Source organism: Perognathus longimembris, chromosome 7 (assembly GCF_023159225.1).
Source record: "Perognathus longimembris pacificus isolate PPM17 chromosome 7, ASM2315922v1, whole genome shotgun sequence".
NCBI classification, from domain to species: Eukaryota; Metazoa; Chordata; class Mammalia; order Rodentia; family Heteromyidae; genus Perognathus; species Perognathus longimembris.
Genome location: NC_063167.1, coordinates 12,540,256 through 12,565,260, shown reverse-complemented (window position 1 = coordinate 12,565,260; position 25,005 = coordinate 12,540,256). Strand labels below are relative to the sequence as shown.

At 37.9% G+C, this 25,005-nt stretch overlaps 1 protein-coding gene across 12 annotated transcripts in view; it reads left to right on the top strand.

Annotated features, from left to right (window-relative positions):
* Eif4g3 (eukaryotic translation initiation factor 4 gamma 3) overlaps positions 1 to 25,005 on the top strand; it is a 212,997-nt gene that overhangs the window by 67,176 nt on the left and 120,816 nt on the right. For all 12 annotated transcript variants that reach the window (XM_048350401.1, XM_048350398.1, XM_048350400.1 and 9 more), the window contains 4 exons: positions 10,427 to 10,606; positions 11,361 to 11,475; positions 17,827 to 17,924; positions 19,916 to 20,038. In XM_048350401.1, coding sequence (XP_048206358.1) covers positions 10,427 to 10,606; positions 11,361 to 11,475; positions 17,827 to 17,924; positions 19,916 to 20,038 — 516 coding nt within the window. The remainder of the gene's footprint in view (positions 1 to 10,426; positions 10,607 to 11,360; positions 11,476 to 17,826; positions 17,925 to 19,915; positions 20,039 to 25,005) is intronic.

The window sequence follows — 25,005 nt, the reverse complement described above, 5'->3', positions numbered from 1 at the left end:
TTTTAAATGAATTTATTATAGAAATTAAAATTTAAAAAATATTTGCAATACTGTGCTACTTAGGAGGAATCTACTAGAAATGATGGTATAGATGTAACAGGTACTTACAGTATCCATTACAGCAACAAAAACACCTTCTATTGGTATTCTCTCTTAGTGTAGTAGAAAGAACCTCTCCCCATCCCCCCCCCTCCCCAATCATGGGGCTTGAACTCGGGGTCTGGGTGCTATCCCTAAAATTTTCTGCTCAAGGCTAGTGCTCTACCCCTTTGAGCCACAGCTCTGCTTCCAGCTTTCTGGTGGTTACTTGGTAACAAGAGTCTCATGGACTTTCCTGCCCAGGCTGGCTTTGAACTGCAATCCTTAGGTCTCAGCCTCCTGATTAGCTAGGATTACAGATGTGAGCCACCTGTGCCCAGCTAAGAACCTAGTTTTTGATCTGACAGGTCCTGGATTTATATTTAACAGTTCTGCTCTGTGAGCAGTTATAATTAAACAAGTCTATTGGAGCCTCATACATAAATTATAAATAAAATAGGGTTAACACCCTCTCTATTAAAAAGTACAGCATTAAGGTACAAAGTAAGCAAGTCATTAAGTCATAGCTGTTGTGTTATTATTGCAAGGCAACATTGTAATGTAGGAAGAAAATGAGAGAAATGTAACAAATCTTTACCTGTAGTATCATATTTAGGACTTATATTACTGGCTAAAAGAATATTGCTTAACTGAATGCTTCATTGAATGATTTAATATGAGACTCTGTTTCTTAAATTATAGTCTTTCCTGTTTAGAGGACACAAAGGCCATTAATTTTTGAGGTCTTTGCATGGAAACTTATAGGTGGCTATATGAAGTGGATCCTTTAGATTTGAAAAGGAAATAAAATTCAAGGTTTGTTTTTTTTCCCTAGGTTTAGGAATATTGTGGAAATGTTGTAAGAAGGTTGGAAAGAATATGGACACTGATGCTTTATGGCGACTACACTTAAAAAAAATTTAGTCTGGGTTTTAGAGACAGGGCTAAACTATATTCCAGGGTCAAGCCAAATACTCTTAAGAGAGGAAGCTAGAAAAATCTCTGCACAAGAAGTGGGGGAAGGGTAAAAGAAATGATTTAATTTGAGAATTAAGGGGAATCAGGCATAATTAAAGCAAGAAATGTTTTCCTGAGAGTCAGGTGCCGATGGCTTATGCCCGTAATTCTAGCTACTCAGGAGATTTAAGACCTGAGGCTTCTGGTTCAAAGCCAGCCTGGGAGGAAAGTCTATGAGATTCTTCTTCAATCAACTACCAAAAAGAAGTAGAGCTGTGGCTCAAGTGACTCAAGCCTTAAGCAAAATAGCTAAGGGACAGAGTCCAGGCTCTGAATTCAAGCACGGGGACCAGCACATGCATGCATGCAAGTGTGCGCTTGCATGCACGAGCACACACACACACACACCACAGTAAGTTTTTCTGAGCTCTCTGATATTAATATCGGGGATTTAGTTTATTTTTAGTGTTTTAATCTTCAAACGGTTATACAGTTTAACATGCCTGTCAATGTCCATTGCTTTTTTTTTTTTTTTTTTTGGCCAGTCCTGGGCCTTGGACTCAGGGCCTGAGCACTGTCCCTGGCTGCCTTTTGCTCAAGGCCAGCACTCTGCCACTTGAGACACAGCGCCACTTCTGGCCGTTTTCTATATATGTGGTGTTGGGGAATTGAACCCAGGGCTTCATGTATACGAGGCAAGCTCTCTTGCCACTAGGCCATATCCCCAGCCCTGTCCATTGCTTCTTGATGAGAGTCCCCCCTTTTCATTATTCTCATTCATCTCCAAACTTGTGACTTACTTTTTTAATTGGTGCCAATCCTAGGGCTTGAATCCAGGACTTCACACTCTCACTTGGTGTTTTGCTCATGGTTGGCATTTGCTACTTGAACTACACCTCTAATTCCTTTATTTAAAAAAATACTTTTTCTATTGCCAGGGCCTTGCAGCTTGCTAGGCTTGATACTCTACCACATAAACCACATTCCTCCTGGCCCTCACTCCCTTTGGCTCATATTAATGGTGCTTATTACCATAAGGAGCTTTTTGGTTGCATTGGCATCTGGTTAACTTTATGTCTAGCCTGACAACTGTAATCTTCCTGATGTCTTGCTTTACCAAGTACCTTAGGTGACAAGTGTGAGTATTCCTGGCTCAACTGAACTCTTCTTGAGTCTGCAAGTCAGTACTATCAGGTTCCACTTCGGATAACGTCAATAAGCTTAGTTTTTTAATTTGGGTAGGAATTCTATAGTTTGGTAAGTATTTTGATTTCACAATCCAAAGAACTTTTAGAATTGGTTTTCTTTAAAGATAAATTAATATGGAGTCATTTTACATGTGAAATACTCTTGGTTTTAGACATGTCAACTTTTTATGTTGATATTCCCAAGATAATTAGAAACTGAAGAAACAGAAAGTATCCTTAAAATTAAAATAAGCCATTTGGTAGGATTTAAACAGTGGCTTGCCAGGCACTAGTGGCTCACACCTGTAATCCTAGTTGCTCAGGAGGCTGAGACAGTGTGCAAGCCCTGAGTTCAAGCTCACAACCAACAAAAGCTTGCTAGGTACTAGTGGCTCACACCTGTAATCCTAGCTGCTCAGGAGGCTGAGACAGTGTGCAAGCCCTGAGTTCAAGCCTCACAACCAACAAAAGCAACAAAAAGAAACAAAAACCCCCCAAATAGTGGCTTGTTTATTATTTCATGTGTTTTGTCATTGAAATTTGCATTGTTGCACTTTAAAGTTACTTATGGTCCAATCTTTATTTTACTTTTTGGCCACTACAATAGAGCGTGTATACTCTGTGGCTATGTACTATGACTTAGTAATCTATTTTAAGAAACACCCGGGGGGGGAATTTTTTTTTTTTTTTTTGGCCTTTTTTTGGCCAGTCCTGGGGCTTGAATGCTGGGCCTGGGTGTTGTCCCTGAGCTTCTCTTGCTCAAGGTCTCATGGATTTTCCTGCCCAGGCTAGCTTTGAACTGTGATCCTCAGATCTCCGCCTCCTGAGTAGCTAGGACTATAGGCATGAACCACTGCTACCTGCCAGGAATTAGTATTTTAAAGTGTTCATACAACAAAATCATCTTGCAGTTTATTATTGAATGACTTTACTTAACAGTGTTTGCAAGTATCCTCAAATCATTACTTGTTCAGATGCATTGCATTTTAGCATGAACAAACTTAAAAATATTCCATCAAGGAATATGTTACCTGGTAGCTGTGATATTTCTGTATTGATGTTGTCTTAGGTTTTGCAAAGTGAAGTCAATAGAGGTTTGGGGCATGCCTCTAGGGCCAGGCCTGGCACTTGAGAGCCTAGTGGATGTGATTAAATACCAGATCATCCAGGTAAATGAGTTTATGAGCAGCACTCAGCTTGAAGCAGGATAGTGATGGGCAGTTTTCTTTTTGTCTTGTTCAGAAGGAGTTGAAGAGTGGCAGTATATATGGTGAAGGAAGTATCTATCTGGAACAGGAAAACTCTTAGTTATCATTGGGCCTCAGCTCCCTTGTCTGCAGAATAAATAAAATCTGCTCATAATGGTAAAATTTTGTGGCATGATAATAGCAGCCCTCACCCCCCCCACCCTCATCCCCATTTCTCCTATTATTGGAGGATTAAATAAAGTACCTGATCTGGTACAGTAATAAGTGCTTGTATATGTCAGTTTCTTTTAGCAGTTGAAGTAGCATGTCTTTACCCTTTGTCAAGCTACTTTTTTAGCTATGAATGAAATGGTTTTCAAGGATGCTCACTTCTAGTCTCTTTCTTAGGATTTGACAGAACAAATCTTGTTTTGACAGAATCCTTAGGGCTTTTTTTTTTCTTCTTCCATTGACACAATTCTCTAGGGCAGCATTGGTTATAGAAGTTTCTGTGATGACAGTACTGTTCTGTATCTGCACTGTTTGCCACTGAAGTTACTGCCCACCTGTGGTTACTGAGTAACTGGAATTGTGTGTAATGCCTGTGAAGACTTGACTTCTTAATTTAAGTCAGAAAATGTGACTAGTGGCTACTGTACTTACTGGACAGCATAGCTCTAGCCTTATATCCTTTGATTCTTCTAACTTGTCAGAGATCCATAGCACTATCATCTACAAGTACTTAGGTGTTCTTTTTAAGACAGTCACCCCCCAAAAATCTTAATTGAAGAACCGATTATTTATTCTGCCTGTATGCTGATCTATACACTGCACAAAGCTAGGGATTTAAAATGCATAGTTTTGACATTTCTGTAGTTTTGCAAATTAATAAGTATTCAGTGATTTCATCTCCTATATGGAAAGAACTATTGTGATTGAATTGGATTTTTTTCTAGCTTCTGATAATGAATGGGTTCTCAAGGAATTTCAGGTTATATCATTTTGTTAGACATATGTTTTGGTTTTTGACACTTTTCTAAGTAAAGTCTTGAATTAGTGTAGCTTCAAAATGTATTGATTACTGGTGCTATTAACCAGGAAGTCTGGAAATGGTATGAATTATAGCATCTTTAGAAGGAAACATTTCCTTCTGGCTGCTGAAGTGGATTTGGGAAATTGTGCGATCTGACTTCAAGCTAGTTTTAAATGTAGCCTAGCTGTTTGGAATTACCCCCAAACACTACCTCAAATGATTGCTGGCACTGTCCCCTGCCATTCCTGGCATACTGCCAAACCATTGGAGGACTTAAAATACTGCACCGAGCCAGGCTCCAGTTGCTCACATCTGTAATCTTAGCTTCTCAGAAGGCTGAGATAGGAGGATTGCAGTTCAAAGCCAACCCGGGCAGAAAAGTCCACAAGACTCTTATCTGTAGTTAACCAGAAAAATGCCCAACTGGAGGTATAGCTTAAGTGGTAGAGCACCAGCTATGAGCAAGAAAGTCAAGTGAACACAGGGCTCTGAGGTCAAGCTCCAGAACTAGCAAACCATTGAATTGCAGTTTGGGAGATGATCTTATATTCCACATGGCTCCATGTTCTCTGCCTAGCTCATTTCATCACTTTGTCAGTGACTTGGATAGATGACATGCTTGCCAAATGTTCTGATGATGATGTAGTTTTGTATTGCGTAATATAATTATGATTCAAAATTATCTGCACAATCTGAAATGATGAGTTGAATTTACCAGATAAATTTTCAAGGGAACATTGTGCAAGATATCATGTATGAGGGCTGGGAATATGGCCTAGTGGCAAGAGTGCTTGGCTCGTATACAACATGAAGCCCTGGGTTCGATTCCCCAGCACCACATATATAGAAAACGGCCAGAAGTGGCGCTGTGGCTCAAGTGGCAGAGTGCTAGCCTTGAGCAAAAGGAAGCTAGGGACAGTGCTCAGGCCCAGGGCTGGCAAAAAAATAAAATAAAATAAAAAGATTTCATGTATGAGCTTCAAAACAAAACTATTTAAAAGTCTATACACAGGTGAAGAGTCAGGCCTATTGTATAGGGAAGCTTTCAGGGTTTTAGATGATTATTACTGTGATACTATTCAGTAGTAAACCAGGATTGACAGAATAATTCTTCTTTTTTAGTGTGTATTAATTACACTAAGGGGTTCCATCATGGTATTTTGCCTATGCACATATTTTTTTCCCTGGTCCTGGGGCTTGAACTCAGGGCCTGAGCCCTGTCCTTGGCTTCTTTTTGCTCCAGGCTAGCCCTCTACCACTTGAGCCACAGCACTACTTCTGGCTTTTTCTGTTAACGTGGTACTAAGGAGTTGAACCCAGGGCTTCATGCATGCTACTCAAGCACTTTATCACTAAGCCACATTCCCAGCCTGACAGAATAGTTGTTATGAGAATAGTTCTTATGATTCTTGGTTCTACTAATGAATCATAGTTGGCAAAAAAAAAAAAGACTTATTTTTCCCTTTCATTCAAAGGCATATGGTTGTGAGTGAGCAACAAGTACATTTTGAGCAGCACCCTCTCAGCCCCCCTGGTTTCAATAGTGTGTTTGCTTTTCTCTGTCAGGATTTGAGCAGTGTAACCAGGTTGAGAGAGAAGAGCAAGCTAGTCAGGTAATTCTATCCTGGTTATAGGGATAAGATATACTAGGGGAAGAGGCAATTGGCTAGAGATTAAAATAAGAAAAGAGTGGTATGAAAGTTGGCAGTGATGAAATCTTCAGATCATTTCCATATCTCCCAGTTATAGAGAAGAATTTGACTTCACTGTGGCTTTTAGGGGTAGGTATTGAATTAGTGGGTAGATGAAACAGACTGAAAAATATAGAGCTAGTAGAAAGGAAGACCTTTGTAGAGTCAGAGCTTCATTTAACAATGAGACAGAACTGTGTAGAAATGCTGGTTTTATTATCACAAAAGGATGTTTTAGAGGACATTTAAACTTGAGTTTGATGGTTAGGTGAAATGAGCTTTTACTGTCCCTGTGACCATGAGTTGTTTGACTTTAACCATGATTCTTCATCCTCAGCTGAGCAGGATTTCAAGCAGTTTGGGAAAACCTATCCATATATTGCTTTCAAAAACCTGTGGTTTACTGCCATACGTGCCCATCTGAAAAATCTGAATTTCTTGTACTATTAACATATAATTTATGTGCCATTGAAGAGGTACAGAAAAGACACTTGACCTGTTTTTCATTCTTCACTTTTCCAGCTATTAACACCTTTTCTAGACCTATAGATACAAAATCCTTTAGTGTTTGTGACTGTGTATGCATGTGTTTTGTGGTGTTGCACTTCTAAGAGAAAAAACAAGCCTATCCTGTAAAAGTGTTAATGAAGTGAGGTTGAGCCAAGAACAGACCTCTAAGGTGGTATGCCAGGACATAAACACATGAACAAGTGTCACTTCAACAGAGGTAGAATTTGTTTTTCGAGTAGAAGTAATACATTTTCATGAATAGTAATATGAATTTTATGAAGTAATCAATGGAGCTTTTTTCTTAGCAGGTGTCTGTTATGAGTAAAAGTTGTGATACATATTAGTTATATACCTTCTTCCTTTGTAAAGAAAAAATTTTGAATTGACCACATTACGGAGATAGTCCATTTTCAAAGTAGTATGTCCAACAATTACAAGGAGAGTCCTAGAACTCTTGTTTAAATTGCAGATGAGGGACCTTTAGCAAATTTTTTAAGCTCACTGTTGTTTTCAGCTTCTGCATATATAGTTAATCATAATACTTGCCTTAGAGGTTTGCTGTGAGGAAGTGTCCATAAACAAGGTGTTAGAGGTGGCACCTAAAAGCTAGTAAGTGCTATAGGAAGTGCCACTGTGTTCTTCCTTAATGGTTCTTACATAAATACATTTCTACCTAGCTTCAAGGCTGAGATTGCAGTATGCAAAACTTATATGTCAGTATAACCACAAATTTTGTTACATTGGCTGTGCTGTATGTTAATATGAGTAATATCGCTCTTTGTTATAAAATTACTAAGAATAAAATTATGCTCTACAGAAATCCTCTTGATATACACCCTACTTAAGAATCCCATGCCATGCCAGGTGCTCACACACACCTGAACTCCTAGCTACTCGGGAGGCTGAGATCTGAGGATCACAATTTGAAGCCAGCCTAGGCAGCAGGAATTAACCAACAAAAAGCTGGAAGTAGAGGTGTAGCTCAAGTGGTAGAGCTCTAGCCTTGACAACAGAAGCTCAGGGACAGCACTCAGGCCCTGAGTTCAAGCCTTAGAACCCAGGAGCGTGTACACACACACACACACACACACACACACACACACACACACACACACACACACACACACACACACACACACACAATCCCATGAGGACAGTAGGAAAATAATAACTTTTACATATGGTGTTAGAATTGTAAAATTTACCAAAATTTATTTTTCTTACTCTGTATAAGTGAGTGGGTTAGTTTCCTCTCTTTTCCCCTCGCACCTGGCGTTGTGTCTCTTCAGGTAACAAGTGAGGTGCTTTGACATTATTTGATGGTAATATAACCCAAGATTATCATTTGTGTCTGTTGACTCTCTTTTTGGCTATCCTAGAGAGTTGATGGGAAAGAATCTCACAGTGTAAATGCTTAGTTCACTGCTCCTGATAGCTATTGATGAGCAGATGAATGACTCCTATTTTTGAGGCCTGTAACTTTTTTGTGTGTGTATGCCAGTCCTGGGTCTTGAATTCAGAGCCTGGGTGCCTCAGCAGAAAGCCTCAGCTTTTTTGCTCAAGGCTAGTGCTCTACCACTTGAACCACAGCTCTACTTCTTGGTGGTTAGTTGGAGATGAGAATGTCATAGTTTCCTGCCTGGGCTGGCTTCAAGTGGGGATCCTCAGATCTCTGCCTCCTGTGAGTAGCTAGGATTACAGGTATTGAATCACTGGCGCCATCTGCCATGTTGCTAAGAGAAGTTCAGACTGCTAATTGAAGGTTTACTCTTAAATACTTTTTGTAGTCAACAAAAATTGTGCTGGTCACAACTTGGTTAGAGGAAATGAGTAGGAGACTATTGCTATAGCCTACGCCTACCTTAGGTACCTGGGATGTAAACACAGCTTATTGTGTTTTCTTTTCATCTCCATCAACTTTTCTATTTGGCCTCCCCCACTGCATTTCCCATTCAACTCCATTCTCCTGCTATAGCTTTCTGTCTGCTGCTTTTAGTGACTCAGCCTCTTTAGGGCTTTCTTTGCCTTGGGGTATGAAGGTTGAATGGGGATGAGCCTGGGCACCAGATTGCAGTTTTCCCACAAGATGAAACATTACTTATACATAAGGAGTGTTTTGTTGTTTAAGAGGAAATAAGAATACCTAAGTGGGCCCAAAGGTTTATTTGGCTTTATTTGGACTAGCAGCAGCACTTCTGTGAGTGTATAAAACAATTTTGCAGATCTTGGAGCTAAAATCACATTTTATTATTGTAGTAGCTCTCTATTAGAACTGTATGATTAGTTGAAAAGAGCTAGTTTCTATCATGAAGAGTCTGACATATATTGAAAAGCTTACTTATCAGTACTTTTGCATTTGCAAATTTTATAATAAGAAGAGTTTTTGTTATTTCCTATCTCTGTCCAAGGTAGAGAATGGTACAGTGGGCATCCACAAGAGCCCAAAATAAGAATCAATAGTCCCAACTATGTAAGCCACTAAGCAGATGTTTCCTTTTAACTTTCTATAACTTGTGGCTACTGTTAGATTTATTTTCAGTTATTTATCCTTGGAACTTTGATTCCCCCATGTGCTTGAATTCTCAAGTGGAGAATTATCATGGCTATTAGATTAATTTTCAGTTATTTATCCTTGGAACTTTGATTCCTCCATGTGCTTGAATTCTCAAGTGGAGAATTATCATGCTGATTTTCTAGTTGTCTTTCTTCTCTCATTATTACTAAATAGAAAGATAGCTTTTATTGAGCTGCATGCTGTCCTACCCCTTCCAACTGATCTGTAAGCTTTCCATTGGCTTTCTTCCTGTTTCCTGCTGCTTTCTTGCTTCGTAATTGAAGGGAGGATTCAGACCTATCCAGGTAACAACTACTGGTTCTGCATGGCTTCTGTCTTCTTATTATTGTAGTAAGATTATTTACTGAATGAATAAATTCATTCATGTTGCCAAAAGACTATTTGTATGTTGTTTCAAGCTTTCTGTGAGAACCATAAATAACTACAGGTACTGGTTGACATTTGACAGATTTGGCCCTACTCATTTTAGAGCATTTTTTTGCCTGTCTAGATTGTCCACTTTTGTTGCTTGTTCTAGAAAGTAAAATTGGTTTTAGTTTAGAATGAAGTTCTGCCACATTTTTGACAAAGAAATCTTAGTTTAGAGTATGACAACTGTATAGATAATTTTAATTTAGCTTGAAGGACTAAGATGAAATTTTTTATGCTCAGATTTCTTATTCTCCTAAATATTTTATGAATGACATGAATGGTAGTATTTTAGGGCACTACTTTTAATTTTTACTGAGTTGATATTGAGCCGTCTCTTCTTTATGAAAGAGTCAATGCTTTCATAAAACAGAACTTTTAGATAAGTGTCAGCTATTACTTTTTTTTCAGCGATTACTTTTGTTTTATATATATACCATGTATTTTAAAATTAATACCTATAGTGCATGACCTTTATTTTAAATTAGCTAAGTCTCAAAAGTTAGACTGCCTTACTGTTTTTAAATGTGTAATGACACAGAATTGATCAGAATTTGACTTAGCATAGAGGTTATTTTGTAACCTAGCCATTATGCAATTTATTCTCTTTTCATGTACATTGTATCTCTAATTCAAATTGATCAGTTTTTTTATTACATTTTATTGACAAGGTGATATACAGAGGGACTACAGTTACAAATTAATCAGTTTTTATAGTGGAAAAAAAGCTGAAAGCTAAGATAGTAAAATTTATCTATTCCCCCTGTAAAGCAACCAAAAATTCTTTGTCCCCTTTCCAGTTTTTCCAGAGGCCTCAAATACAGCCTCCTAGAGCCACCATCCCGAACAGCAGTCCTTCCATTCGTCCTGGTGCGCAGACACCCACCGCAGTGTACCAGGCCAATCAGCACATCATGATGGTCAACCATCTTCCCATGCCGTACCCGGTGCCCCAGGGTCCTCAGTACTGTATACCACAGGTAAGGTATCTGTAAGGCCCACGTGATCCAGCATTAAAATGAGAGTTGATCCAGATTTTCATTCAGATGGAACAGGGAGGGTAGATGATGGCACTGGTTTTTATGATGTGTAAACTTTTTAAATTCTACCCATTTTTCATCTTTCATAAAATTTTAAGGAGATATTCATCTGTTTATTTTAATTCATTTCTTTACTTCAAATTTTCCAGAATGATGGAACAATCATGTCTCTTAATTTTCCCTTTGCCTTTCCCATAATCAGCTACTCTAGAATGAACTCAGTCATTTATGCTGGGGCTGGAACTCAGGGCCTGGGCACTGTCCTTGAGCTTCTTTTGCTCAAGGCCAGCTCTCTAACACTTGAGCCACAGCCCCACTTCCAACCTTTTCTGATTATGTGGTACTGAGAAATCAAACCCAGGGCTTCATGAATACTAGGCAAGCACTGTACCACTAAGCCATACTCCCAGCCTGTGTTATTATTTTAATGTCATTGCCACTACCATACTAGCCTGTAATCATTTTACAAAGAGTTGATGACCACTTATGTGCTGATTTGTTGTATGGCTTTACTCAAGGCCCATTTTATTATGCTCATTACATCTGGATGGCAAGCAAGCATTTTGAATGTGTTTAACTCCCATACTTTCTTCATGTCATTTAAATGATCTCTCTTTTCAACACAAAGAATACTCATGTTTTTCTGTAGCAAGCTTCATGGTATGTACAAATGTCCATACTTTATCTCTTCTAGTACCGTCATAGTGGGCCTCCTTATGTTGGGCCCCCTCAACAGTATCCAGTTCAACCGCCAGGGCCAGGTCCTTTTTATCCTGGGCCAGGACCTGGGGACTTCCCCAATGCTTATGGTAAGTAGACAAAGTCTAGCGTTTTCTGCTAGTTTGTTTGGGTCATTGTGTTTTTCGGTGGGTCAGTTTAGGCATTAAAGTTTATGTTCCATTGGAAAGCTACCTTTTTTAGGGAGTGGTTTGTAAAGAGTATTATAAGGATATATTTAGTTCATGGCACCTTTAGAAGCTGCTATTCTTTTAAAAAATTTATTGTAAAGATGATGTACAGAGTTAACATAAGTCAGATATTGAGTACATTTCTTTTTGAACAGTGTTACTCCTCCCTAATTTTCTCCCTGTTAATTCTGCTAGACAGAGACCATGCATTAGATTTCTGGCATCTGCTATCAAGGCACAGCTACCTAGATATTTACTGACTTTTGTTAATAGGCTAATTATACCTTATCCCTTGTTCTTGATTTCTTTGTCTCTATTTACTCTCACTTTTCATCTGAATGATTTTGCTAATGTTTTTCTTTCCTGCTAGAAAACCTTCTATCCACAAAATATTCACAAAAGCTAGGAGTTTGGTTAGTTTACTGCTATATCTTCAGCTCCCAAAAGAGTGACTGGCGTGCATTTAGAGTATGTGCATGGGATAGCTGAATGTTAGTCAACATGTGATTTCTTAACTCAAAACTGATAAGATGTATGCTTTGAGGTTTTTATGATTAATTCAGATTAGAATGCCTCAAAATACTGTTTTCCTCCTCTTCCTTCCTTGGTTAGTTCCTTCCTTGGTTCCTCCCTCCATCCGTCACTGTTTTTATTAGCATACAGTAATAGTACAAGAGAAATCACTTGTGGTAATTCTATAGATATATACAGTGTACTGCGAACAATTTCACCATCTCTATTTTTATTATTTCTTCAATCCTCTCTCCCACCCCTGCACACTTTCAAACACTGTTTGGTGAGTTCCATTTTGCTCTCTTGATATGTATGTAACTTATTTTAATTCTCTTCATCCCCTTGTACTCTCTTCTTTTCCCCCCCTTCCTCTTCTGGCAGACCCTCCTCCAGATAGGCCCCCTTGTATATATCATCATCATCATCATCATCATCATTACTTTAGGTCTGTATTTTACATATGAGCGAAAAGCACATGATATTTAACTCACTCAAATTGATGATCCATTTTTCCATCCATTTTTCTGAGAATTGTATAATTTCATCTTCTCAGTGGCTGAATACTACATATGGTATATGTACACCACACTTTATCTACTCATTGGTTGCTGCAGCAAACATGGATGTACAGATATCTTTTAGATTAACCTTCCTTTGGATATATGCCCAAGAACGGTATGGCAGGGTCTTAAGGTATGTCTAGTTTTCGTTTTTTGATACACCTCCATTTTGATTTTCATAGTGGTTATACTAGTTTACATTTCTGCCTGTAGTATATAAGGGTTATTTTTCCCTACATCCTCTCTAGCATTTGCTGCTCTTCTAACTGGGATGAGAGGAAGTCTCAGTGTTACAGTGATTTGCATTTCCTTTATGACTAGGCTGTTGAACATTTCTTCATGAATTTATTGGCCATTTGTACTTCTTTATCTAAGAACTCTCTGTTCTATTCATTTGCCCATTTTAATAATTGGAGTGTTTGTTCTTTCACTGGTTTATTTTTTGAGCTTTCAGTATATTCTGGATCCTTTATCTATTGAGTAGCTAGCAGAGCGTTTCCCATTTTATGGATTTCTTGATTTTAATAATTTTCTTGTTATATAAAGGCGGTTTAATTTGGTAGAATCCAATTTGATAATTCTTGCTCTTATTTTCTGAGCCATTGGAGTCCTATTGAGAAAATAATTGTCAGGGACTACAACTTACAGTGTAGTTTCAGTGGTTCAGATCTCAAATTAAGGTCCTTAGCCATTTGCAGTTCATTTTGTGCAGGTGACAGATAGGAGTTTAGTTTTAGTCTTGTGAGTGTAGACAGATATTTTAATCAATACCATATGTTTAAGAGGCTACCCCTTCTCTAATGTATTGTTTTTGGATTCCTTGTCAAAAGTCAGATAACTGTAGACATGGATTTAATTCTGTGATTTTTTTTATCAGAATTTTATTTGAGATCATTTGTGTTTTTATATGAATATTAGGATTGTTTTTCTCTTTCTGTGAAGAATGAAGAGATTTTGATGGGAATTGAATGTATGGATAGATTTTGGTAGTATAAACATTTTACAGGGGCTGGGAATAGCCTAGTGGCAAGAATGCTTGCCTCGTATACATGAAGTCCTGGGTTCGATTCCTCAGCACCACATATATAGAAAACGGCCAGAAGTGGCGCTGTGGCTCAAGTGGCAGAGTGCTAGTGAGCAAAAAGAAGCCAGTGGCAGTGCTCAGGCCCTGAGTTTAAGGCCCAGGACTGGCAAAACAACAACAACAACAAATTTTTTTTTTTTTTACAATATTAGTAATGCCAAGCTGTGAATGAGGGAGATCTTACATTCTTCCATTATATTCTTTAATTTTCTCCATCCTTTTATAGATTTCATAGAGGTCTTTCACCACCACCCCTCCCCCTCAGTTAAGTTTATTCCTAGGGTGATTGATTAAAACTATTGTTAGTAGAATTTTTTTCCTTAAGCCTGTTCATTTTGGGTATATAGTAAAGCTACTGGTTTTTATATTATTATGTTACTTCTATATCCTTGTGATAATTCTGAGAATGTTTATCAATAAAACCTAGGATTATTTTTGTGGAATTTTAAAGTATTAAACCATACCACTTTCAAAAAGGGATAATTTTACTCCCTTCTCTAGTTGAATCCCTTTTCTTTCTTTTTTTAATTGCTATGGATAGGAATTAAATTGAATAAAATTAGGGAGAGTGGACACTTTGTGTCTCATTCCTAACTTCCATGATTTCAGTTTTCCCCATTTAATATGGTGTTAGCTATAGATTTGTCATTGATAGCCTTTATTGTATTGGAGTACTTTTCTTCCTATTCCTAGTTTCTCCAGAGCTTTTATCAGGAAATGATACTGAATTTTGTAAAAGGTTTCACCTGTTGAGATGACCATGTGATTTTTGTCCTTGATTCAGTTTGTGGTATATTACAGTTATTAATTTTGTATATGTTGAACCATCCTTGCATCTCTTCAACAAAATCAAGTTGATTGTGTTATTACAATCTTTTTAATGGGTTGTGGAATTCTTTTAGCAAGTATTTTATTAAGGGTTTTTTAAAGTCAGTCATGGGCTTGAACTCTAGGCCTGTGTGCTGTCCCTGAGTTCTTTAGCTCAAAGCTAGCGCTCTACCAGGTGACTCACAATGCCACTTCTGGTTTTCTGAGTGGTTTATTGGAGATAAGAGTCTCATGGATTTTCCTGCTCTGGCTGGCTTTGAACTGTGATCCTCAGATCTCAGCCTCCCAAGTAGCTAGGATTACAGGCGTGAGCCACTGGCGCCCAGCTTATTGAGGATTTTATATCTGTTCATCCAAGAAATTGGTCCATGTTTTTTCTTGTCATTTTTGTTTGTGTATCCTTGTCCACGGTAATACTGGCATCATAGAATTAGTTTGGGAACATTCTTACCTGAAAGGATATGTCCCAGCCATCCCAGGGGACCATATGGAGATAGTCACGGACAGGAGAAGAAGGTTTATAAGGAGGTTTATTAGTGGGGCCATATCTTTTTGTGCTTGTCCTGGGACTTGAACAGGGTCTGGGCACTATAACTCAACTTTTTTGGTCAAGGATAGTACTCTATCACTTGAATCACAGTTCTGTGTCTAGCTTTTTGCTAGTTAATTGGAAGTAGGAATCCCATAAACTTTCCTGCCCTGACTGGCTTCAAACTGCAATCTTCAGATCTCAGCCTACTTACTGAGTAGGTAGGATTATATTCTTAGAGAATGCAAAATGCTTTCAACTATTCTTGACTGCATCAGAATTTTGATTAAATTATAAACGAAAGCTATTCTTAAATAGGACAGATTTCCTCCCTCTCATAATGTCCACAAATTGGAAGACTTAATGTTTTACTGGTTAAGATTAACCTCACCAGATTGATATTACCTTGTATTGCAGGTGTATTCAGAATAGCATTTGATTGGATGTATGTAATACAACATCCAACAAGCTTCTCCAATAATGTTGGCTCCAAAATGTTCCATGTGAGGAATTATTTCTTAAAGGAGATAGGTCACCTTTAGGATCTTATTTCCCTTAGCTTGAAAAATATGGCAAGGGTGAGCAGATTGTGTTGCTTATCTGGCAGCATTTGAAACTAATTTTAGGGGATTTGTTTTCTCAGTTTAGGAACAAATGACATAATAGTGTAGCATAGAATTGGTAACTTGAACTCTGCTTTGAGAATAGTTGACTTTGCTAGAGGGTATATTAAGGCTTTTTGTTTGGTTTTATGTTTTATATTGAAATTTGAAATACTAGTCATGTCCTACTTAGATCTTCTCTAAATCGGACTCCCCAGATAGTCTTATACATTTCCCATTGTTACCTTTAGTCATTTTTTCAGCCTCTTACCAAAGGCCAGTCTTTCTGTGTGCATTCTGTCCTACCCTGACACCCATTAATGCTGTTACCTCCAACAGTTCTTTTTTTTAGTTTCCTTACATTGTTACTTCTTTTTAAGCTGTATCTTAGATTAAGTCTATTAGTACATAAGGAAATTCTGTTTTATTCTCATACGTGAAAAAAATTTATACTCCATCTTCTTGCCTAATTATAAACTTATTTCTGTTTCCCACTGATAGAAGAACTTAAGAAAAATTTGAGTTTAGACCCACTGTACTGACCTTACCCTGTTCTGAACAGAATTTGTCTATTCTTTCTGTTTCATTCTCTTTACTGTTGAAATCATTCAAATCAGGTCCTTCTCCCAACAACAACTTACGTTAAGATCATCCATCATTTCTCCTTTGACAAGTCTTAGTTTATCATTCAAGTTAAACCAACAAAGTTAAGCACTCCCTCATTCTTGAACCATTTTCTTCAGGCATTGTTTTGGTTTTGCTTTCCATCTCTTCTTTGGCGTTTTTCTTCTTTCAGTGATTTCTAATAAGGATTTCATCTCCAATTTTGATTCTAATTATGCTTATTTCCTGAGTTACACAGTCTTGTGATTTAGGAATTGCCCATATTCTATTATTCCTAATAGATTTCCACTTGAGGGTATAGTATGCATCTGAAATTATCCAAAAATGATCTAAAGTTGAACTCTTGATTTTTCTGCCTTAAACTCTGTGTCTTCTGTTTTGCTTCACTTCATTCGCTTGCTCTGGTGGAAAGGGAGGCAAACAATAGTTTTCCAGATTTTTTTTATACTAATAATGAATTCTTCAGCAAAAATTTTAGGATCTACATTCAAAATAGGCAAAAGTTATTTGACCCTTTCTCCCCATCTTGACTGGTTTTATTATCAGGCATTAGGAGTCTAAGTTTTGAATGTCAGAGAGTTCCTTTGGAGCACAGGGAGTGGGTAAGAACATATTTTGAGTAGATGAGAAAAACAGTCAATGCATGAACAACAGCAAAGGATTAATTTCCTTCAGTCTGATTGAGGTTGGTATACTCAAGACAAAGCAATAGGAAAAGGCTACAACTAGAATAGAACAGAAGTGTAAGGTTCCATTACGTTAGAAAATGTACTTTGGGACTTGGAGTCTTAGTGTCTTGACTTTGTTTTAGGCTTCCTTGTCCTCAAGTTTTTTAAACTTCAACATTCAGACATTTCTTTTCTTTTCTTTTCTTTTTTGCCAATCCTGGGTCTTGGATTCAGGGCCTGAGCATTGTCCTGGCTTCTTTTTTTGCTCAAGGCTAGCACTCTGCCACTTGCCACTTGAGCCACAGTGCCACTTCTGGCCATCTTCTATATATGTGGTGCTGGGGAATTGAACCCAAGGTTTGATGTATGCGAGGCAAGCACTCTTGCCACTAGGCCATATTCCTAGTCCAAGACATTTCTTAAACTTTATGTTACTCCCCTGTGGCAGATATTAGACTACTCATGATCAGTATTATACACTCCCTCTGCCCTTGAACAGATCACCACAATCCCTTCCTTGAGACTCACTGCTGAAGGTGAAGTGCTCTCAGAATAAGATTGTTTTTCTTAAGGCCACAGTATAGCACAATTCGTGTATAAGAAGACAAGTCTGGCATCCAGTTGTTTCTGTATTGAATTTTATGAACTTCTGAAGACATATATAATTTGGGAATAGTTTCTCAATCACAGTAACAGGAAGAGAGAAGAGATAATTAAGAAGAATTATTAATCGTTTTTGATTTTCAATTTTAAAAGGAATTGTCTAGAAACACTGCCATTGATAGTCCTATAGTGTTTGACAAAATAACTGAATGCTTGTTTTCATTTTGTTCTGATTCTTTAGGAACGCCTTTTTACCCAAGTCAGCCAGTGTATCAGTCAGCACCTATCATAGTGCCTACACAGCAACAGCCCCCTCCAGCCAAGAGAGAGAAAAAAACTGTAAGAGATCTTCATTGATTTTTCTTGAATTGGAATGTCCATTCACTTATCAAATAAGTTTATCCAATCATTATTCATCTCAGTTTACAAATGACCAGTCCATTTGTAATTAGTTCCCTGTATCATCACCACTCACTGTAACCTGGGTACTGATACGGGTATAGCACCAGAAAGTGAAATACTGTTTTCTTAAGATTGCATTTTGTCATTCACTGAGCTAGGTACACTATATGACAATGTACATGCCAGCAATAGAACTTGGAGGGTTTGTGTGCCAATGTCTCATTCCATGGGAGGTATTTCAAGTCAGTTCTCACATCCTCACAGTTCTTTACCACTAGTTCTAATTGGATCTGCAAGTATGAATGCCTTTAGAGGAATACATTTAAAAAGTGAAAGCAGAATTTAGTAAATGATTTTTTTTAAAAAGTAAGCTGCAAGAGCTTTTATTACAATGCATGCTTATAATAGTACTGGAGTATTAACAAGTTCAGACTTCAGAACATTTTTACAGAAGAGTAGCTTGCAGTGTCATCCATCATAGGACCCAAAATGAGTGATGTTCATGAGCAAGAGAGACTCCCACATGACATAGATGGTTTAGGACGGAGTAGCATACACATCTTGAAGTACTCTGAGTTATTAAAAATTAATGAGATTTGAATGTGGAATTTGTTAGTAGAAACACATTGTGCACATATCATAATAAACAAGACAGACCTGTGCATTGTGACTCTGCTGTCAAGGGACTGCTTTGGAGTTGCTGAATCCACATGGTAGATTTGGACCTGAGCAGCACTCTGACTGTACAGAAAAATGAACAGCGGTGATAATGGAAATGGAAGACAGTAATAGTAGGCATCTTAACTATTCCCTTCTAGGTCTTCTCAAGAATCCAAAATCCTTCATACTCATTACTTCAGCTATTCAGGTAGTGAGCTCCTAGTCTGATAAACTCCATTCTCATGATATAGCACCATACCCACTGACATATGTAAGAAAAGGTAACAATAGAAAAATGAAAATTAGGGACTGGAGAGGTGGCTTACATCTGTAATTCTATAGACTTGGAAGGTGGAGATTGGGAGAATTGTGGTTTAGCCTCACAGATGGCAAAAATGTTGTGTAATCCCCCATCTTAGCAGAAATAGCTGGGCATTGTGGCATGTGCCTGACATCTCAGCTAAGGTAGGGAAATTTGAGGGTTGTAGTTGATTGACCAGGCTCTATCTCAGATTTAACTAGAGCAAAACAAATTGGAGGTGTAGCTCAGTTGGTAGAATGCCTAATGAGCAAGCACACACCTTGAGCTCAAGCCCAATAATACCCAAATGGAGAAGACCTTACATAGTATTCCGTATTTTAAATTTATTTAATGCAGTAGTATATAAAGATCTGCCCCATTCTGTTTACTGGCTGTTTGGTATTTAATTGTAAAGACATAGGATAATTTTGAACTATTCTTTTTGACTGACTTGTTACAGTGTTTCTGTGTCTTTGCTAGAAAAAAAACACAAACTGCAGTGAGCATTCTTACATAAGTATACAAAGTTATTTGCAGGGCAAATTCCTACTTCTAAATTTTAAGGATTATACTTTTAAAAAAAATCTCATAGGGCCATTTGGGGCCTTTAAAACTTTAATAGTTTATATATTAAAACTATCTTATGAACTTTGTTTCATATCCAGCATTTCATATAAAATCAATGTATTTGATGGTCTTACTGAACATGTAGAAATATTTCATCTTTTTGATCTAGAAATTCAGTGAAGTGGTTCACCTTTTGGTTTGTTATTCTAATTAGTTTTAGAGGTGGTGGCTTAATTTCTTTGAATGACCCCATAAGCTTCTGTGATTGAAATAGTCATATGTGCTGATGATTAGCTTTGATAGTTGACACGTGTCTCAGTTTGCGCTTTAATTCATCATTTGCCTGTAATTCTACATAGACAACCTGTCTGTACATCTGCCATTTTATTTAACCTTCTAGATAAGAATTCGAGATCCAAACCAGGGTGGTAAAGATATAACAGAGGAGATTATGTCTGGAGGTGGCAGCAGGAATCCCACTCCACCGATAGGGAGACCCACATCCACACCTACTCCTCCTCAGGTAAGAGACAGGGAGCATGAGGTACAGTTGTTCATGTGTTCATTAACTCTGATGTGATCCTTTTTCTACAGCCACTTCCTTCACATTTCTATCAGTTGTCTCAGCCTTGAAAATATAAACAGATGTGTTGTTTCTCTTTCCATTATGTTGTAAATCCAATTTTTTTTGTATTTATTTATTGTCAAAGTGATATACATAGGGCTTACAGTTGCATACTAAATCCAAATTTTTATTGGTAATATTTCCATGTATTGTCACATTCAGAACACAGATGATGCCAGTCTTCTTAAAGAACTCAAAAGGAGCCTTATCATTACACAAATAATAATTTGTTTTCAATATGGATTTTTCATAGTTAAATGCTGAACACACTTTCTTAATGCAGGCAGTAAGGATGAGAACATAAACATTTTCATCAGACAATTTTTTTTTTTTTTTTTTGCCAGTCCTGGGCCTTAAACTCAGGGCCTGAGCACCGTCCCTGGCTTCTTTTTTTGCTCAAGTCTAGCACTCTGCCACTTGAATCACACTGCTGGCCATTTTCTACATATGTGGTGCTGGGGAATCGAACCCAGGGCTTCATGTATATGAAGCGAGCGCTCTTGCCACTAGGCCATATTCCCAGCCCAGACGATGTTGTTTGAGATGACTGCCTGTGTTATTCAGAGTATATGTAAATATATAATAGGTGTACTCACCTTTCATAATACTGAATGAACTGAATGAGCCTAAATAGAAAGTATTGACTTTAATTATTTACAAAGGTAAATAATTAAATCAGATTTACTTGACTGTAAATCTGCCAGTCCTGGAGAAGAATTTGGTTATCATACTGTGCTAAGAATTTACTTTCTTGTGTTAAAATTTAAAACAGTTTGGGTCACAGTTCAAATGGTAGAGCAGTGTCCTAGCAAGCACAGGTTCCTGAGTTCAAACCACAGTAACTGAGGTAGAAATCAAAACATTTTAGGAGTAGCAAACTATAATAGAGAAAAGAATCTCCTAATTTTGACAAGGTTTTTAATTTCATCCCTGGGTCAATTTAAATGTCAGTAAGTGATTCAGAGTCAGCGGACCTCCCTCCCTCCCTCCCTCCCTCCCTCCCTCCCTCCCTCCCTTCCTTCCTTCCTTCCTTCTCCCCCCCCCTTTTTTTTTTTTAATACTGTGGCTTGAACTCTGGGCCTGGGTGCTGTCCCTGAGCTCCCTTTGCTCTACTTCCAGTCTTTGAGTGGTTAGTTAAAGAGTGTCTTGGACTTTCCTGCCTGGGCTGGCTTCCAACCTCAATCCTCAGATCTCAGCTTTCTCAATATCTAGGATTACAGACGTGAACCACCAGCACCCAATGTCAATGAATTTTTAAAATTTAAAATTAGCTGAATTGAGAGCCTAGCAAATTAAAATAGTTAAAAGAGAAATTATGAAGGAATGGAGGGTGCTTTTACTCTTACATAGCTGGATGGTGATATTGCTCAGAGCCTAATTTACAAATGAGATAGGGATGATTCAATAGAAAACATCTCAGAATAATAAACTATTGACTTGATTTTAGGAGTATTCACACACATATGTATATATATGTTTAAGAAATTGTTAAGTATTGGGGTTACTAATAATAGCTGATTGGATTTTGAGCCCCTTGAAAATTGTTAAATTTAAATTAGCCTGAAATTTGATAACTTTGTTGTGATGTATTTTCTCTTGGAAATGATGATTGTCTCTGGCTGATGATTATCTCAATCATCCTGTTATCCATGTGTGTATGACATATTCCCATTTAGACTTGTGAATTGTAATGTCATATTAATGATTGCTACAGAACTTATTACCGCCTACTACTGTTCTGTCAGGGATGTTCCAAGTCTGAGTGATTAAGAAGGCCTTGAGGGCTGGGGATATAGCCTAGTGGCAAGAGTGCCTGCCTCGGATACACGAGGCCCTAGGTTCGATTCCCCAGCACCACATATACAGAAAACGGCCAGAAGCGGCGCCGCTGTGGCTCAAGTGGCGGAGTGCTAGCCTTGAGCGGGAAGAAGCCAGGGACAGTGCTCAGGCCCTGAGTCCAAGGCCCAGGACTGGCCAAAAAAAAAAAAAAAAAGAAGGCCTTGAACGTACTCTCGATTATTGCCAGGAAGCAAGCATGGGACAGCAAACTAATTTGAAATAATCTACTTAAATACTAACAAAAAATTGGGATTGGTTAATCAGAATAGTTACATTTTAGTCTGTATCTTCAAACATTAATCAAAACATTACAATCACACACATCTAGTTAACACCTTTTGTTGATTTGTTTAATGTCTAAACTTGAAGACAAATTTTTGCATTAAAATTCCCTGTGGGTTTTTTTTTTTATTTTATTCTTTCTGGCTTGATATTACTCTCTTTTGGTTAAATCTTTATCTTCAGCCACAGAAATCTTGTGCTTGCTTTCTTTCCTAAAAACAAATATATTTCTAATCACAAAGCTTATTCAACGCATACTTTCAGGACATAAAGGCCCTTAATCAACTGTTGTAATCCTGTGGGCTTTTTTTTTCTCTCTCTCTGTGTGTGTGTGTGTGTGTGTGTGTGTGTGTGTGTGTGTGTGTGTGTGTGTGTGTGTCTTTTTGTTTTTTACAGTATTAGAGTTAGTTTAAGCTTAGAACCTCACCTTAGGGTTATACTTTTATTGGGTATTTACATGTACACTTACATTTGAACACTTAAATCTCTTTGTCTTTACAAGTAATGTATGACATTCAGATCATCACCCTGCCTATTCCTTCTTCCCCCAGTGCTAGGGATAGAATGTAGGGCCTTAGGTCCTCCAGCAAACTAGGCAAACACTCCTCAACTAAGCTACATCCCCAGCCCTCTGTAACAGACAAACATACTGGGAAGATTTCCTTTTTCTTCTCAAGGTAAATATAAAATGAAAGATTGTACTAATAATCTCATGTTCATTTTTAGTTCTTAAATAGTAAAATTGAGCTGGCATGGGTGGCTCATGCTTGTAATCCTAGCTACTCTGGAGGCGGTTTGAAGCCAGCCAAGGCCAGGAAATTCTGAGAAACTCTTATTTCTAATAAACTACTTAGAAAAAGCCAGAAGTGCCTGTGGCTCAAATGGTAGAGTCTTGAGCACAGAGAGCCTCGGGACAGTGCTCAGGCCCTGAGTTCAAGCACCAGCACTGTCAATAAAAAAGAAAAAAAAAAGAAAATAGAAAAGAGTGGGAAAGTTTTTTTGTTTTAGGAAAAAAATCCCCTCAGCTATTGCTGATGGAAATAAGGCAAAAAGAATTATTACACTAAGAAATGTTCTAGCTGCCTTGTAATCTTTATGGGAACCTAAAAACTAAAAATAAACGCATGATGGTATCTCAGCAAGACTTCAGAATTTGTCTACATACAATGACTCATGTGGCTTTATCAAAATCACTTGCCTTTTTTTTTGGTGTTTGATGCATTACTCTGGGGTTTTTCAGTTCAGGGCCTTGATCTTCCCAGACAAGTTCTTTTCATTTGAACCACACCCTCACTTCACCTCACTTCACCTCACTTCATCTTGCTCTATTCAGTTTTTATTTAGATTCATGGATTTATGCCTGGGCCAGTCTGGACTGTGATCCTTCTATTTATGCTTCTACCAATTATTTACAATACACGTGGATGACAGGCATACTATACACACCTAGCTACTGATTGAGAATAGAATCTTTTGAATTTTTCTGCCCAGGCTGGCCTTGAAACACAATCCTACTCCATCTCCACATCCTGAGTAGGTAGGATTATAGTCGTGAACCATTTCTCCAGCTTAAAAGTTTTTTATTTTTATTTTTTTAAAAGTTTGTTTTTTTGATGAACTCAATACATATCTTTATGTCTCTTCCACCTTTTCCTTTGTTTTTCTCTGGTTTTAGAATTATCCTTATAGTAAAACACATAATTTAGGAAAGGGTTAGATGACTACAGAGGGTAGAGTGAGAGAAAAGGTTGGACAGTAGTCATTGCTGGTATATCTTAGGAAGAATATAGCCCATGCGCAACAATTTTATAGTCTTTGGAAGAACTACTTTTACACTTGATACCTAGAAAACTTGGTGTCTTGTGGCCAATTAGTTCATTCATGGTTTAACAATGTTTCCTAAAGATATTGGAAGCATAGATAATTGTATTTATGTTATGAGTTTACTAGTACAGTAATATTCAAGTTCCTACCTATAGAATTTGGAGATTATATGGTATATGAGAAATCCAGTATTTTATTTGCAGTATTGTGGTTTTTGAACTCAAAGATCTTGTACTACTTAAGTTGGCACTCTTACTACTGAGCCATACTCCTAGCCCTGAATGTTACTGGTTATTTTTCAAGTAAAGGTATGATACATTTATATTAAGCTTCCTATTAGCTAGTATAGTGCCCACCACTGTACCTAGCTAGCTGTTTGTTGATGAGTCTCACAGCCTCCTTTAATCCTCCCAACAATCCCAACAATCTATGCTCCTAAATAGCTAGAATAGATAACTTGGTTAGATAGGTGTTAGCCACTGGCGCCTAGCCAATCTTATTTTATTATTATTTTTTGTGCTACTCCTAGGTCGTGATCTCAGGTTCTGGGCACTGTCCCTAAGCATTTTTGTTTTGTTTTCTTGCCAGTCCTGGGGCTTGAACTCAGGGCCTGAGCACTGTCCCTGGCTTCTTTGTGTTCAAGGCTAGCACTCTGCCACTTGAGCCACAGAGCCCCTTCTGGCCGTTTTTTCTGTATATGTGGTGCTGGGGAACTGAACCCAGGGCTTCATGTATAGGAGGCAAGCACTTATTCATGCATGTTTGGGTTGTCTACATCTTATATACATCTTTTGCAGTAGTTTTTGTAGTTTAGTTGTAGTAGTTTAGTTAGAGATATGAGTCTCAGGGACTTTCCTGCCCGGACTGGTTTTGAACCGTGATCCTCAAATCTTAGCCTCCTAAGTAGCTAGGATTGTAGG